Raw genomic sequence first — 15049 nt, forward strand, 5'->3', positions numbered from 1 at the left:
TCCTTCTACCTTTGCCTGCCCCAAATGACCTGCCAAAGCTGAGTGGCACTGGTCTGGTGTGGGAGTAGGCTAAAGACCCGGGCACCGGGACTCACATATATCAATTTGTTCTCTCTCTATATATATATATATAACACAACGGAAGGGGCGCCTAGGTGGCTCAGGGAGTTAAGCATCTGCCTCCAGCTCAGGTTGTCATCTCAGGGTCCTGGGATCGAGCCCCACATTGGGCTCCCTGATCAGCAGGGAGTCTGCTTCTCCCTCTCCTTCTATTCCCTCCCCACACACACAGTCGTGCTCTCTTTCTCTCTCACTCTCTCTCTCAAATAAATAAAATATTAAAAAAAAAACAATGGAAGAGTAGTAATGGTTCTGCATAATCACTGGACTGTGTAGAGTAAGCTTCAATGAAGACTGGGCTCTTTCTGGGGCCTTTGGGTAGTTCAGTCAGTTGAGGGTCCAGTCATGATCTTGGGATTGTGAGATGAAGCCTGGGTCAGGCTCAGCGGGTAGTCTGCTTGGGATTCTCTCTCTCCCTCTGCTCCTCCCTCTTGCTCTTGTGTGCGCACTCTCTCTCTCTCTCAAATAAATAAATAAATATTTAAAAAATAAAAAAGAGACTGGGCTCTTTTTGGTAAATGGACTATAGCTGCCTCCTCCTTTATCTCTCCTAATGGCAGGGCTACATCCAAACTGTACAGATGATAAAATGGTATAACTGCTAGTAGGGTAAAAATTATGCTCAGTTTGTTTACAAAGTCCATGCTGTTTATCACTTTAGAATACTGTTTCTAAGTCTAGCCAATTTTCCCATCATATGAAATATTCATATAATAAACTATATATTCTTTTTAAATTTTGGTTTGCTAAGCCTCTTCATGACATACAAAACTTAGAATTTACATAGTAAAGAATCACTGGTGGAGGTTAAGCTCTGTCCAGTGCTAAGCATACTCATGAACTTCAAGGTAAAGATGAGTCTTCTTGAAGAGATTTTATCCCATGAAAAGGAGGAGTTAGACGCAATGAATTCAACTCAAAAACAAAATTTCAATCACCTATATATATGAGTCCAATAAAAACAAAGAAATTTCACCAAAGAACCTGTGAGGCACTGATACATAAAAAAGGCAGATCTAATTCAGAACAACAACAAAAGCTCACAAAGCCCAAAAAACTTCCCTAGTACAAAACAGCTTTTCATATTTTTGTCTGAGTTAAATAGAAAACTGTGTATTTGGGGAATTCTGCAGCAAAAATTCTTTGGAGATAGCTGAAGACTATTTGTTCCAACCAGGTAACCTCTAAGCTCCAAACGTTTTAATTAGAAACCTCCTTACCGTTTTAATGCTCCCTGCTATTAACTGAATATATAACTGAATTATAATAGCTGTATTTGAACATAAACTAAAATGCTACAATGTTACAACCAAATTCCTTTACTAGAATTTCATCAATTTCTCAGTTTTTATTTATATAAACATTACCTTTAGAAATGCAAAAATAATATTATAACACTACCATCTCTCAAAATGAACAAAAAATGCATAAGCAGCTCTCCTTTTGGGATCCCTCTAAAAACATACATGAGAAAGACACTCCTCTCTCCTATAAAACATATACTGCTTATTGACTTTAGTTGGAAAAAAACTTAAATGTCCACATAAGACAAAAACAAAGCTGCACCTGAAGACACCTGACATGTAAGTTATATGAACTTAAAGAATCATCAGGATAATGTTGTCCTTTGTGTATGGTACTACTCCATACCTCCAAGACATAATACTGTGAGATTACAGTAATCTTATGGTAAAGACCATAAAAAAATCTAATGGCTATTCCTTTTTAATTAATTCAAAACTCTGCCATTACCAGAAAATGAAAAGTCATCTTTCTCAATTTGTGTTGGCCCATGAAGAGTTAATGGCAATTTCTGGAAAGAAACCCTCTGATCTATGTGTTAAAGCTTTGGGGGTAATGGTACTCTAAATGAATTACCTAAGGCTTTAAAAATATCACACTCCCCCAGAAAGTAGTTGGGAAGGAAAAGTCTCTAAAGTGTGATATAGTATTTCAGGGAAACATCATCTCATTCTTTGAAGAGAAAATGCTTTGTGGCTCACATTTTGCACTTCAGTGGGAGTTCCAGTACAGAATTAGGGTCTACCACGGAACACCTAAACAAAGGGCCCACATCCTGAGAAAGACAGCTTACCTTACTGCCAAAGGAACAAAGACTGAAGTCTGAAATTCTCTGGGGGTTGGGGGGGTATTACTCCAATCTCTAGGTAGGGAGAGCTTCGGAGCCTTTGCTATAATGTACACCACTGAGATGCTATATGAATGGACAAGCCAGCTGTAGAGGGCTTTGGAGCCTCAGCATTTAAGGTGACCTGTATTTTAACAGCTACCAAATGCATTAGAAAACATGGCTGCAGTGGAGCACCTGGGTAGCTCAGTCAGTTAAGTGCCTGCTTTCTGCCTTCAGTTCAGGTCATGATCTCAAGGTCCTGGGATCAAGCCCCACATGGGACTTCCTGCTCACTGGAGAATCTGCTTCTCCCTCTCCCTCTGACCTTCCCTATACTCGTTCTTTCTCTCACTCTCTCAAATAAATAAAATCTTAAAAATAAGAAGAAGAAAAAAAAAAAACGAAGAAACAATCATTCAGGTGAATAAGAGAACCCAAAGCAACCAATGTGACCTTGGTAACTAATACAGATAAAGAGCTGCCTCTATCCTAAGCTTTTTTCTTTTCTTTTTTATAAAGATTTATTTATTTATTTATTTATTTATTTATTTATTTATTTATTTATTTATTTATAAGAAACACAGAGAGAGAGGCAGAGACACAGGCAGAGGGAGAAGCAGGCTCCCTCCAGGGAGCCCAATGTGGGACTCAATCCCCTCTAACCAAGGATCATGCCCTGAGCTTAGGGCAGATGCTCAACCACTGAGCCACCCAAGCATCCCAACTCTAAGCTTTTCTAAGAAAAAAGGGATGTATCATGAAAGTTCTCCAAGAATAGACTGCTGAAGAGCTCCAGAAGCTCTGAAGCCACTTTCCCTTTAATCTGGAGAGAAGGAGCAAATGCAAGACTGTAATCAAGAACTCACATTTAGTATTCTCCTATAGTCAAAGTTCATCAGGAAGGGATGAGAAATAAATAATCAAGGGGACCAAGGCTTCAATCATTCTGGTCCTCACAAGAACAGGGACTGGCTAGACTAAGGGTGAAAATGGCATGAAGACAGAAAGAACTAAGGAACTTGGGACTGAGTAGAACTGGAAAACAAATACAAGTAACCAAAAATTTTAAGTACCACCACCAATACCAAAACTTATAAAAACTAAAGGATAAGGATTACATGAACTGAGTTCTGAAACTCAACTCTATCTTGTGTATGTGATATGAGGTGAGGCTAAAGTTTTCTGTAGGTAGTAAGAGTCAGAAGAAAGGTGTATACAGCGATAGTGTGTGCCTAATATAATAGGCATACAACAGGAGACTAGCTAAATATGTTCCAAATCCAGTATAAATTTGTTAAAGTGTTTTATAAATATGACAGGCAACATGCCAGGGCAGGATATCTATATTCAGAAACTTAGAGAAAGAGAAAAGAATTAAAAGATACCATAATCTTTTGAGTTTTCTACCCCACTTTATCCCTTTAGGGCCCCCACAATTAATCAATAGCTTTTAAAATGGAGACGCAGTAATTGATAAAGAAGTTGAAGAGGAAGCACAAAGCCAAAAGTCTCAATGAATGTAACGTAAGCTGTGCACAATCAGTGCACCAGTAGATGCAGAGCCTCTTCTCTGAGCCCCAGATCATCTTCATACAACTGCTTACTTGGAATCTCCACCTGGATGTCTCATAAGCACTTCAAAACTCAACGTGTCATAATGTCCCCCACTAAACCTAAGCCCTTTTCTAGTGTTCTATCTCTGCAAATGGTGGTACTAGCTGCAAAATCAGAAACCTAGGCTGCCATCATTACATCCCCCTCCTCTCATTTGTGCTCTACATGTAGTCACCAAGTCCTGTGGATTTTACCTCTTAAGTAGTTCTGTAATTAATACTACTACCTTAGCATAAGTCAGTATCATATTTCAACTTATACTCTTGTGAAACTTAACTAGCTTGTGATCCATTTTTTCTCCCCAACAATCAGTTCTGAATACTGCAGCAAGAATAATATGATAGCATCACTCTTCCTGCTTAATTTAGTCTCCAATGGCTTCCTTGGATAAAACTGAAAGTCTTGGGACACCTGGGTGGCTCAGTGTTTGAGTGTCTGTCTTTGGCTCAGGGCATGATCCGGAGATCGAGTCCCACGTTGGGCTCCCTGCATGGAGTCTGCTTCTCCCTTTGCCTATGTCTCTGCCTCTGTGTCTGTCTCTCATGAATAAATAAATAAAATCTTTTCTAAAACCCTGAAAATCTTTTAACATGATGTTAACATGACCTTATATAATCTGTAAACCCCTCCATGATCTTCCCGGTGCCAACCTCTCCTGCTTCAGCTCACATCAGACTTCCTCTTTCTTGCTACATTCCAGCTACAGCAGCCTGCTGTGAGTTTCTCTAATATGCCTTGTTTCCCACCTGGGAACCTTCACACCTATCAGTTCCTCTGCCTATAAACACTGTTCTAAAATGTATACACGATGTATTGTTAAAAAAAGTTCCATCATTAAGATAAGTTCCAAAAAGGTATTTATGGAATGGACTTATTGTAGAATACATTTGCGTCAATTATTATCAAAACCTGATGATAGACGGCACCTGCTCTGTCGGATTCTACCAATGTGAAAGGATGCCTACAAGGATCTCAGATTTCATCTCAGATCTTCACCTCAGTCTCCCATTACCTTTCAATATAATTATATTAGGAGACTTCAGGTGGCCATGACTAAAAGTTCTAGGTGATACAGGTCTGAAGATGTGCTTCGCCAAATACCAAATTTGCTGGATCACAATAAAATACATAGGGCATATATCTCTAAAAGAAGTGTGCACAGGCAATCTCAGCCATTATCCTTTGGTCAAGAACCACAGTTACCAGGACCTCAAAAATCTACTATATCAGGATTAAGCCTCTCAATTACCTGACAAGGGAAACTGGCTCAGATAAGTGCTATGCTAACAAACACAAAAAAAGGGAGGGGGGCTATATACCTCTCCAAGCACAACTGCAATCATTCCCATGGAATGGATCAAAAATCTAGAATGCTGAGATGTGCAAGGCATGAGGTATCTTCTTCAAAGAAGCATAGCTTAATATTATGCTGATAGTCACAATCGTGAAGTAAAGGCACAATCAACAGTCTCTTCTGCAAAATAACACTTTTATACTCTTAAGTATAGCACCATTTTAAGCTCTTTACATATATTAATTCATTCAACCCTCTCAAGAATCCTATGAAGTAGGACACTAATATTATCCCCATTTTCCAATTTGGAAGCTGAGATATAGAGAGGTTAAATAATAGTTTGCTCAGGATCTCCATTATAACATGTGGCAGAGCCTGGATTCAAATTAAGGCAGTCTCACTCCTAAGTCTGTGCTCTTAATTATTACACTGTATTACCTGAAAATAAAGATGAGAGGTAAATGAAAAGAGTATCTAAGGGCACCAAAAAGACTAAGATTTTACTTCAAGACTGTAAAAACTGGAGCTGATTAGCAGATTGTAACATATACCACCCTGCCAGATACAAGAGGAACAAAAACAGCTATTCTTACTATAGGCATCTTATTAAGCCTGAGAACATAATGACTTTCAACATTTGAAAGGGCACGGTTCTACTCGTTTTAGCTTAATATATGTGAAGATGCCAAATTCAAATATTGAGTGTTAATTCTGCTACATCCAACAAAAACTCTGCCAAGTTGGATTACTTACTTAGAAACTATCCAGTGCAGTAAGTTCCTGAAATTACGTTGCAGAAACCTCCTGTTCTTAGAACCAGTGGCAGAAATTCATTATACCCAGGTTTATATGCTAGTCTGAATTTGAGGACCTCAATGACCAAGCAGTCATAATTAGAGAAACACCTTGATATATGAATTTCCAACCAGCATCTACTCACACTGACAAGATCTCTGATTCAAATTCTACATTAGTATTCCAGACCATCAAAATACACAAATCTAGAATCACTGCAAATATCAGTAGTCAATCTACAATTTAAGAAGGTCAAACTATTCTTACGGCCATTTCAGTAGTATTCACTAAGCACATAGAAAGTGTGCCAGATGCTATGCTAAACATAATAGATTTTTAAAAAGTAGTATCAGTCTTTGCATTTAATGGCTCAAGAAAAGGAAAGTAAGAGAAGAAATTCTCTTACAAAAAATTAAAAATAGAAAAAAAAAGAAATTTTCTTACATCACATAGCTATCAAGTGGCAGTCACAATCCAAATCTAGGAAGCTGCCTCTATTTTCTTAGTACCCTAGGCTGCTTACACTGCCGTGGACTGTACATAACAAGCATAGTGTTCCTGCAATTAGAGTAAAGGGATCAATGAAACCAGGATATAGCATTTCTGGAAAACATCCTTATGCCACCAGAAATGATACCTCTTGCATCACACCACACCATAGACTTTTCCTTTGAATTAGGTAACAAGAACTGAAATCCAGAAAGCTCTATCCAGCTGGTAAGCTAGACAATCAGAATCTCACCAGCTGACCATAGCTCTGGCAACACAAATAAGAGTATTATGCTCAGATGTTATATGAAGAACTGAAAAAGGAGAATTATATATTGCTGAGGAATTCAGGAATCTGATCATCATAACTGGTAGAAAGCCATGCCCTCTTTTATCAGTGAAACAGGAACACCACGTGTTTACAGAGGCAACTGAGGTGATCCACAGAAAAAAATCTAATAAAAGACCTGGTGGGAAATGCTGCCTTTCAACCCTGAACCCAGCTGGAAGATATGAGGACAGAAGAGGTACTCTCTCACCTAGGATTTGAAGAAATATAATGAATGACAACCTAAAGAAGCTTTACCCTTGCACAGTGACCTCTGAATTGGCTGTTCCATTCAGTGAAGTCTAGGAAGCTCATATTCAGCCAGAGAAACCAGAGGTCCCACCATCTGAGGGAGGTGCAAAGGGAATGAAGACAGGGTACATTCAGGTTCTGCTGGTGGCAATACAAACTAACAACCCTTGTCTCTCTCTTTTTTTTTTTTTTAAGATTTTATTTATTCACAAGAGACAGAGAGAGAGAGGGGGGCACAGACACAGGCAGAGGGAGAAGCAGAACAACCCTTCTCAAGGGCAACTTGGCAATATGTACCAAAAGATTTTTAAAACTTTAGACAGATTGACTCAATAATTCCATTTCTACTAAATTTATTCTAAGTTGGGACGCCTGGGTGGCTCAGCGGTTTAGTGCCTGCCTATGGCCCAGGACATGATCCTAGAGTTCCAGGACTGAGTCCCACTTTGGGCTCCCTGCATGGAGCCTGCTTCTCCCTCTGCCTGTGTTTATGCCTCTCTCTCTCATAAATAAATAAAATCTTTTTAAAAGTAAATAAATAGGGCAGCCTGGGTGGCTCAGTGGTTTAGCGCCGCCTTCAGCCCAGGGCCTGATCCTGGGGACCCGGGATCAAGTCCCACGTCAGGCTCCCTGCATGGAGCCTGCTTCTTCCTCTGCCTGTGTCTCTGCCTCTCTCTCTCTGTGTCTCTCATGAATAAATAAATAAAATCTTTAAAAAAAAATAAAAAGTAAATAAATAAATAAATAAATTTATTATAAGTAAATAACTAAAGGTATAAACAGAGACTTGACTATATTTGTCTCAGTGTTATTTATAACACAAGAAGGTTGGGACCAACATAAACATATAATAAAGAGTACTGATTAAAAATCAAGTAATATACAGCCATACAAAAGAATTCTGAAGTAAGTGCTGTAGAATATTAACATGGTAAAAGATTTATAATGTATTAACTGAAAGGCAAATTAGAAAACAGTATTACCATACATGATACCATAGTCTTTTTGCTGGAATGCAATACATACAAATGCTAAAACAGGTTATCCCTGAGTGGCAGGATTTGGGTGATTTTTCATTTTATTTTCATTTATCTGTATTTCCTATTTTACTACAATAAGTTTGTATTAATTATAATGTAACAAAAGTGCATAGACTGGCTGTGCTAACTCCTAGTTATATAAATTAGCTAAAAATATAATTAGCTATCAATCAACAAGTATCAATAACTAAAACCAGATTCTACCAGAACCCTGTGGCTGAGAAGAGTGTCAAAAAAAGAAAGCTGGAGACAAAATCTACCTACTTTAAAATATTGTCCACCGTAGCTTAGACTGGATTACCTATCATCATGGCAAACACTCAGTATGTGTTTACTGCATGAATAATCCTGTTTATATTCAGCCAGGCATTGCAAAGAAGCACTGTATTAAAATTAAAATTTTTTTAAAAAATCTGCTTCACCATTGACCCTTGAATTGCCTGGGTTGGAACTGTCCCAGTGCACTTATAAATGGACTTTTTACAGTTCAGTACTGTAAATATATTTTCCCTTTCTTATAATTTTCTTAACATTTTCTTTGCGCTAGCTTACTGTACCATAAGCTCTAGCTTAATGTACCATATACTGTAAGAATACAGTATATGGTACATATAACATACAAAATATATGCTCAATGACTGTTTATGTTATCCATAGGCTTCCAGTTTACTGTTTCAGTCAACAGCAGGCTATCTGTAGTTAAGTTTTGGGGGAGTCAAAAGTTATATGCATATATATTTCCAACTGAATCAGGGGCATGTCAGCACCCCTAACCCCTGTGCTGTTCAAGGGTCAATTGTATTTCCAATTTTTTAAAACTTCCAAGTTCAATAAAAAATGAATAAATCTGTATTTAAATATAGTGATCAAGAGTATGTCAGTATGGTCCTTTGAAAAGGGTTCCTCATGCCTGTACATCCCAGATTACTTTGATCCATTCCCTGGGAATAACTGTGGTTGCATTTGGGTAGGATACATAAAACTCCACTTCCTGTTCACAGCTCTACTTTAGAAAGCTAAGACATTCCCTCAAAAAAGAAGAGCTAGAGAGAGAGGATACACACACCTACACACACACACACACACACACACACACACACACACACACACGAAAAATAATGATTGTATACAGGGCATCAAGAGAGACCAAATTCCAGAGTTTTATATAAATCATGTCCTAGGGATGCCTGGGTGGCTCAGCGGTTTGGCGCACCTTTGGCACAGGGCGTGATGCTAGAGTCCCAGGATCCAGTCCCGCATCGGGCGTCCTGCATGGAGCCTGCTTCTCCCTCTGCCTGTGTCTCGGCCTCTCTCTCTCTCTCCGTGTCTCTCATGAATAAATAAATAAAATCATTTTAAAAATCATGTTCTACTCTTTCTATCAACGATTTTCACTAGATTTAATTAGCTTCTTTAAAAAAAACTACTTTATGGTGGCACCCGGGTGGCTAAAGTTAGCTAAGCGCCTGCCTTCAGCTCAGGTCATGATCCTAGGGTCCTGGGATCCAGCCCAAGGTCAAGGCTCCCTTCTCAGCGGGAGCTCTCTGTTTTGCCTTTTCCCTCTGCCCCTCCCGCTGCTCATGTTCTTTCTCTCTTTCTCTCAAATAAATAAAAAATAAATACTTTAATTTTATTTATTTGAGAGAGAGCGACTGAGCACGAGCAGGGGGAGGGGCAAAGGAAGAAGCTGACTCCCCACTGAGTCTGCAGCCACTCAATGACTGGGCCACCCAGGTGCCTCTAAAATCCTTTTTTAAAAAAACTCTATTTATAGGAATTTGTTCCTAATAACAACTTAAATTTTAATTAATCATATCACATTAAAGACAAAAGATTCAGTAAAGAAGGGTGGTAATGAAAAAAGCTTGGGCTGTGAAAACCAGGTTTGAATCTAGACTATCACTTGCTAGGTGTGCAACTCTGAACAAGTCAGTTAGCCTCTGAGTTTGGTTTTCCATCTGGATGTGCAACAGGAATAAGAGCTATCATGAAAGTTTAAAGCAATCTAACACAACACTGGATGCAGAACAATACTCAAATTTTATTTTTCTTTCCTTTCTTCAGGGAATAATATTTTCTTAACTGAGAAAAGGAAGTAATTTCTGAACATGAAATGGCTGGTTATATGGATATGGTGGAGGTCTCTGAATTGCTAAGGTACAATGAAGGAAAAGAATGAATACCAGGGTAGAGGAGGAAACTGGGATAAGGAAGCCACGTGCAGACAGCTACTTGCTACGGCTTGTCATGCTTTAAAACCAATCCTATTCAGTTCATGTGTTCACCCAATCTTCATGTGTCCAGTATTGTGTCACTGCCACTTTCTAAGTAGAAAGTAAAGAATATGCAGGAAAAGGCAGGGAAATCCACCAAAAATCCAAACCCTCCCCCAAAAAGTATGCTCTTAGCACCATCCTGAGGGAGGTTAGGGAGGGAGGCTAGGGAGTGAGGGAGGCCTAGGGAGGGAGGTTAGGGAGGCTAGGAAGGGAGATTAGGGAGGTTAGGGAGGGAGGCTAGGGAGCATGTCTCCCCCAAAAAGTATGCTCTTAGCACCATCCTTCTTCTGGGCTCCACCTTTACTATTCCTACAGCATGTACCTTTCCTAGAAACAGCAATCCCTATGAATACAAATGATGTCCTGTGCAAAACCTTAAACTATCAAATTCTAAGGGCCAAGATTGTAGAAAGGTGTAAATGTCTTTTGTTTCATTGGTTTCTTTGAACATATGTATTTAATCAGGTATGGAAACCTTTGGGATTTTATCTTAAAACCACTTAAGGACATAATCAGAAGGTTTGGGTATTGAACAAAGCCACCTATCTGTAACACATCCTGTTGGCAAAAGTGTCCCAGAAACTGGATATAAACAAAATTCTTCTGTTTATTTCTAAGAGAGAATACTGTGGTTTTCTGTATCCAACAGTATGCCTTACATACCCAAGGCAATTATGTTTTCTTCCTCTACTCAAATAGAGCATCTGTTGCTAACACAACACTGAAGTCCAAGTTATTTTCACAGACAAAAAAGCAGCTGGTCAAGCTAATCCATCTGCTGACTAGCCACCATCCAGCTTCTGTAAGACTGTCCAGTTAACTTAACCCCTATTGTCAGACTGCATGAGTCAGAACTCCGAATCCTCTTTCAATTAGAATTCAACAACTCTTCTTTGACACCATCATTTGAAATCACTTATTACAGATATAAAAACAGAAAACATGTTTTAAAACTTAAGAACAAAGGTTAAAAATTGGTAGGCTGGATTAGAAAAAAAATGGTTATACAAATTATCAACAAAAGGAGAAAGTTATTTTCAAGTTGGGATTATGAAATTCATAACAACAGCCAGCAGTACTTAAGTGCGCTAGGCACCAAGGATTTTTAAAAATTAACATGATCCTCACAATAACCCTTTGAGGTAAGTATAATTGTTATCTCTATTCTATAGATGATAGAGACACACAGCAAATTACCCAAGCTCATTCAACTCATAGATAGTAGTAGGACTGAAGACTTGTCTTCAAAGTCATCCTCTTAATAATTTAAAGGCCAAATCCCAGTGCCTTACTATCAAGTATATATTCAAGCCATCCTTACCATTTGCCATTTGCAGTACCTTACTATTTTCCTTACAATGACTAAAGTACCATCCCTTACAATGACTAAAGTACCTACTTTCATTGTAACATTCTATAACAGGGAAGAAAAAGCATGCTAGGGGTGTACTATTTACATAAAGAGAAATAAATACACAGTTTATTATCAGTTGAGGTATATAATGGATTCTGCAGTAATTCATGAGAAAGATGCTCAAATTCATAATAAATTGGTTATAAGCATTAAGATTTTAAGCTATAAGACAAATAGTTTTTTATTGGAAATATTATTTTTTCTAGAAATAGTATTTGATACCAAGAAGTGAAACGACATTCAACACATTTTCTAGTGTTGAGAGGTTGATTTTCAAAGTTATCACAAAGAACACCTAATTCTTTGCTACTACCTCTACGGAAACTGCATGTGGTACTTATAGCTACTCAAAAACTCCATTTGGAATGAGACCAAGTAAGTTCAAATCTTAGCCTTATGACTAGTTGTAGGACCCTGCAAGGGCCACAACTTCCCACTCTTTGAGTTATTAAAGTAAGTGATAATGCATGCCCTGGCAAAATATGACGATCCACATTAAAATACTCTTTAAAATTATACTTTACCACACATGGACAATTTTAGTACTTTGTAAACTTTAAAACTTTATGTTTTCAAAATAAATTACCTTACTTGATTTTTACAGTAACTGTAAAACATTCTTACTTCCACTGCATAAATGAGGAAATAGATTGATCACAGTTAGAGCGATTTGCTCATATCACAGAGCTAGTAAATAGGAGAATGGACCCCAAGCCTCTGGCCTTCCATTTGCCCTGAACTAACGCCCACTCAGCTATCACATGACATTACTTTAAAAAAGTTAAATAAGGTGTGAAATGTTTTTACAAATTCAGGCAGAGATGTTGTAAACATAGATATATTCAAAACACGAAATGTCATTTTTTTACATACGTCTAACAGTCATGGAAATGAAAACTGAGTATTATTACCCAACTGAGTCTCAAGATGCACGCACGCAAATCATCTTGCACTTCAGTAAAATACTGTAATAGTCAGTGCTTAACACATCACTACACGACCCACCCTCCCGTGCCCCCGGGGCTCCTTGGGGTCGTGAATGCAGGCAAAATTAGAGAAAATACTGTTCCAAGAAGTTTTTCCAGTGCTTTCCATCTAATAATAGAAAAGAATGGCCTGTTGGTTATGCCCTTGTTCTTCCCTGCTACATCATTAATAACACTTGTGTTCCCCTCCTGTACCGTACTGTACTTCAATTGCTATCATCTAACAAAGAGAACAGGATTTCTATGCAGGGATTATGACAACACTAATAACTCTAATTGTATTCAAAACATTGGCTGTGATCTCCAAACTTTCTTTCTTTCTTTCTTTTTTTTTTTTTCTTAATTGAAATGACCGGTTCTGCATATCCTCTCCTTAACTTGTTCGGAAAGTCTACAACAGGCCACAGTCGACCGTGAGGGTAACTATGGCCAGCGACCAACCGGCCGGAGAGGGTGTGGGACCGCTGCCAACTCGAAGCCTCTTCTCCCGGTTCAACTAACACGAAACACCAAGACCTGCTTCCGAACTGGTCACGCGGCGGCGGGGAGCGGGGGGCGCGGGGGGCGCGGGGCGCTGCTTCCCGACCCACAGCCCTGCGTCGGGTGCAGGGACAGAGGGCGGGGGCGGGGCGGGGCGGGGGAGCGTCGGCCTGGGGCCTGGGCGTGGGCAGGCGGACCCCGCTGAGGAGGGATAAACCCGCGCCCGCACGCGGAGGCTCCAGCATCAAAGGGGGCCTAGAGCGCCGCAGAAGATGACGGAGAGAAATGGGGACAGCTCCCTTCTCCCCCCTCAGGAGCGGGGCCCGGGGCCAAAGGCCAGCTTAGGTCACCGGCAAGGTCTCCGCAGCCCGGCGGGCGCTGCTTTGCTCTCACGGGGGGGGGAGGTTAGGGAGGGAGGCTGGGGGGGAGGTTAGGGAGGGAGGCTGGGGGGGAGGGAGGCTGGGGGGGAGGTTAGGGAGGGAGGCTGGGGGGGAGGGAGGCTGGGAGGGAAGGAGACTAGGGAGAGAGGCTGGTTAGGGAGAGAGGTTAGGGAGGGAGGCTAAGGAGGGAGGCTAAGGAGGGAGGCAGGTTAGGGAGGCAGGTTAGGGAGGCAGGTTAGGGAGAGAGGTGAGGGAGGCTAGGGAGGAAGGCTAGGGAGGGAGCAGGGCCCGCAGCCTCGCCCGAGCCGCCGCCCCCCGGGCCCGGGCCCCCGCCCCACCCCGCCCCCCGCCCCCAACCTCGGCGGCCCCGCGCCGCCCTCCCTCACTCACTTTCTGGGAGTCCATGGCCGGGGGCTCTGTCCGCTGGGCCCGAAGCCGCGTCGAAGAGTCGGACACGCCAACACCGGCCCCGCGGCCGCCTCAGCCTCCGGCTGCCCCGGCGCCGCCCCGCCCCGCCCGGTCCGCGCCCAGCCCGCGCCCAGCCCGCGCGCCGCCGCCGTCGCGCCGCGGTTGCCAGGGTGAAAGGGCGGCCCGCGGGGGAGGGGCCGGAGCGCCCGGCGCATGCGCGCTGCCGCGGGACGGGGTGGGGCGGGGCGGAGACCCTCGGGGCCCGCGGCCGAGCCTCTCCTTCCTTCCCGCATCCTTCTCCCTCCAGCGCGCGCCATCGCTGCAGGCCTCGGAGCGGACCCCTGGGCGTCCCGCAGCTGGGCCCGTGGGGAGGGCCGGGCAAGGACAGCGCTGACCCTTGAGATAAACCAGCCCCCTCCGCATCCTGCTCGCCGCTAAAGCACCCCTGACACCGGCTGCCCAGGCCAGACCAGGCCCACCGACCACCGAAAAGGACAGGGCTGGGCGGGGGGTGTAGTGGAAGCACGGAAAGGCCTGTAGGGACGTGGCAGAGACATGAGTAGACCGCGGAGCCCAGCAGACCTTTCCCAGAGAGCCCTCCTGGGCATCCAATCCATCCTGGATTCTGAGCAGGTCGCTGTCCCTGAGCCTATTTCACCTTCCTAAAAAAAGAGCAATAAAGTGTCAATAATGATGACTTTGCAGAGCGTTCTGAGGATAAAATAACGTATTGCAAGTGCCCAGCACAAGAGAGGTCCAGGACCTTGTCCAAAGTCACACAGTTGCGTGGAAAAGCCACCCTCAAAGCCAGATCCCTCTCCTCAGCCATCTTCAGCAGCGATTTCCATCAGTGAGGGGTGGGGGGAGCAGAACCGCACCTGCCTACCTTAGCTCTGCAACAGCGGTACTGAGAACAATGCATGAACAGGGCTGGAGAGTGGGGGAGTGGGGGGGGGGGGGGAGGAGGGGTCAGTTTTATCCTTTTAATAATTTTTAAACTATTTTTGAAGTTTTAAAAAAAAAGTACCCAGTACAGAGTTAA

The 15049-nt window shown here is 41.9% G+C and overlaps 1 protein-coding gene across 3 annotated transcripts in view; it reads right to left on the bottom strand.

Moving 5' to 3' along the window:
- FSD1L (fibronectin type III and SPRY domain containing 1 like) overlaps positions 1 to 14136 on the bottom strand; it is a 69468-nt gene extending 55332 nt beyond the window's left edge. For 2 of the 3 annotated variants that reach the window (XM_041762047.1, XM_041762044.1), the window contains exon 1: positions 13990 to 14136. In XM_041762047.1, coding sequence (XP_041617981.1) covers positions 13990 to 14004 — 15 coding nt within the window. In that variant the 5' untranslated portion in view covers positions 14005 to 14136. The remainder of the gene's footprint in view (positions 1 to 13989) is intronic. The other variant, XM_041762046.1, reaches the window with a different exon arrangement.
- Positions 14137 to 15049: the final 913 nt, after the last annotated feature.

This window comes from Vulpes lagopus, chromosome 7, assembly GCF_018345385.1.
Source record: "Vulpes lagopus strain Blue_001 chromosome 7, ASM1834538v1, whole genome shotgun sequence".
NCBI lineage: Eukaryota > Metazoa > Chordata > Mammalia > Carnivora > Canidae > Vulpes > Vulpes lagopus.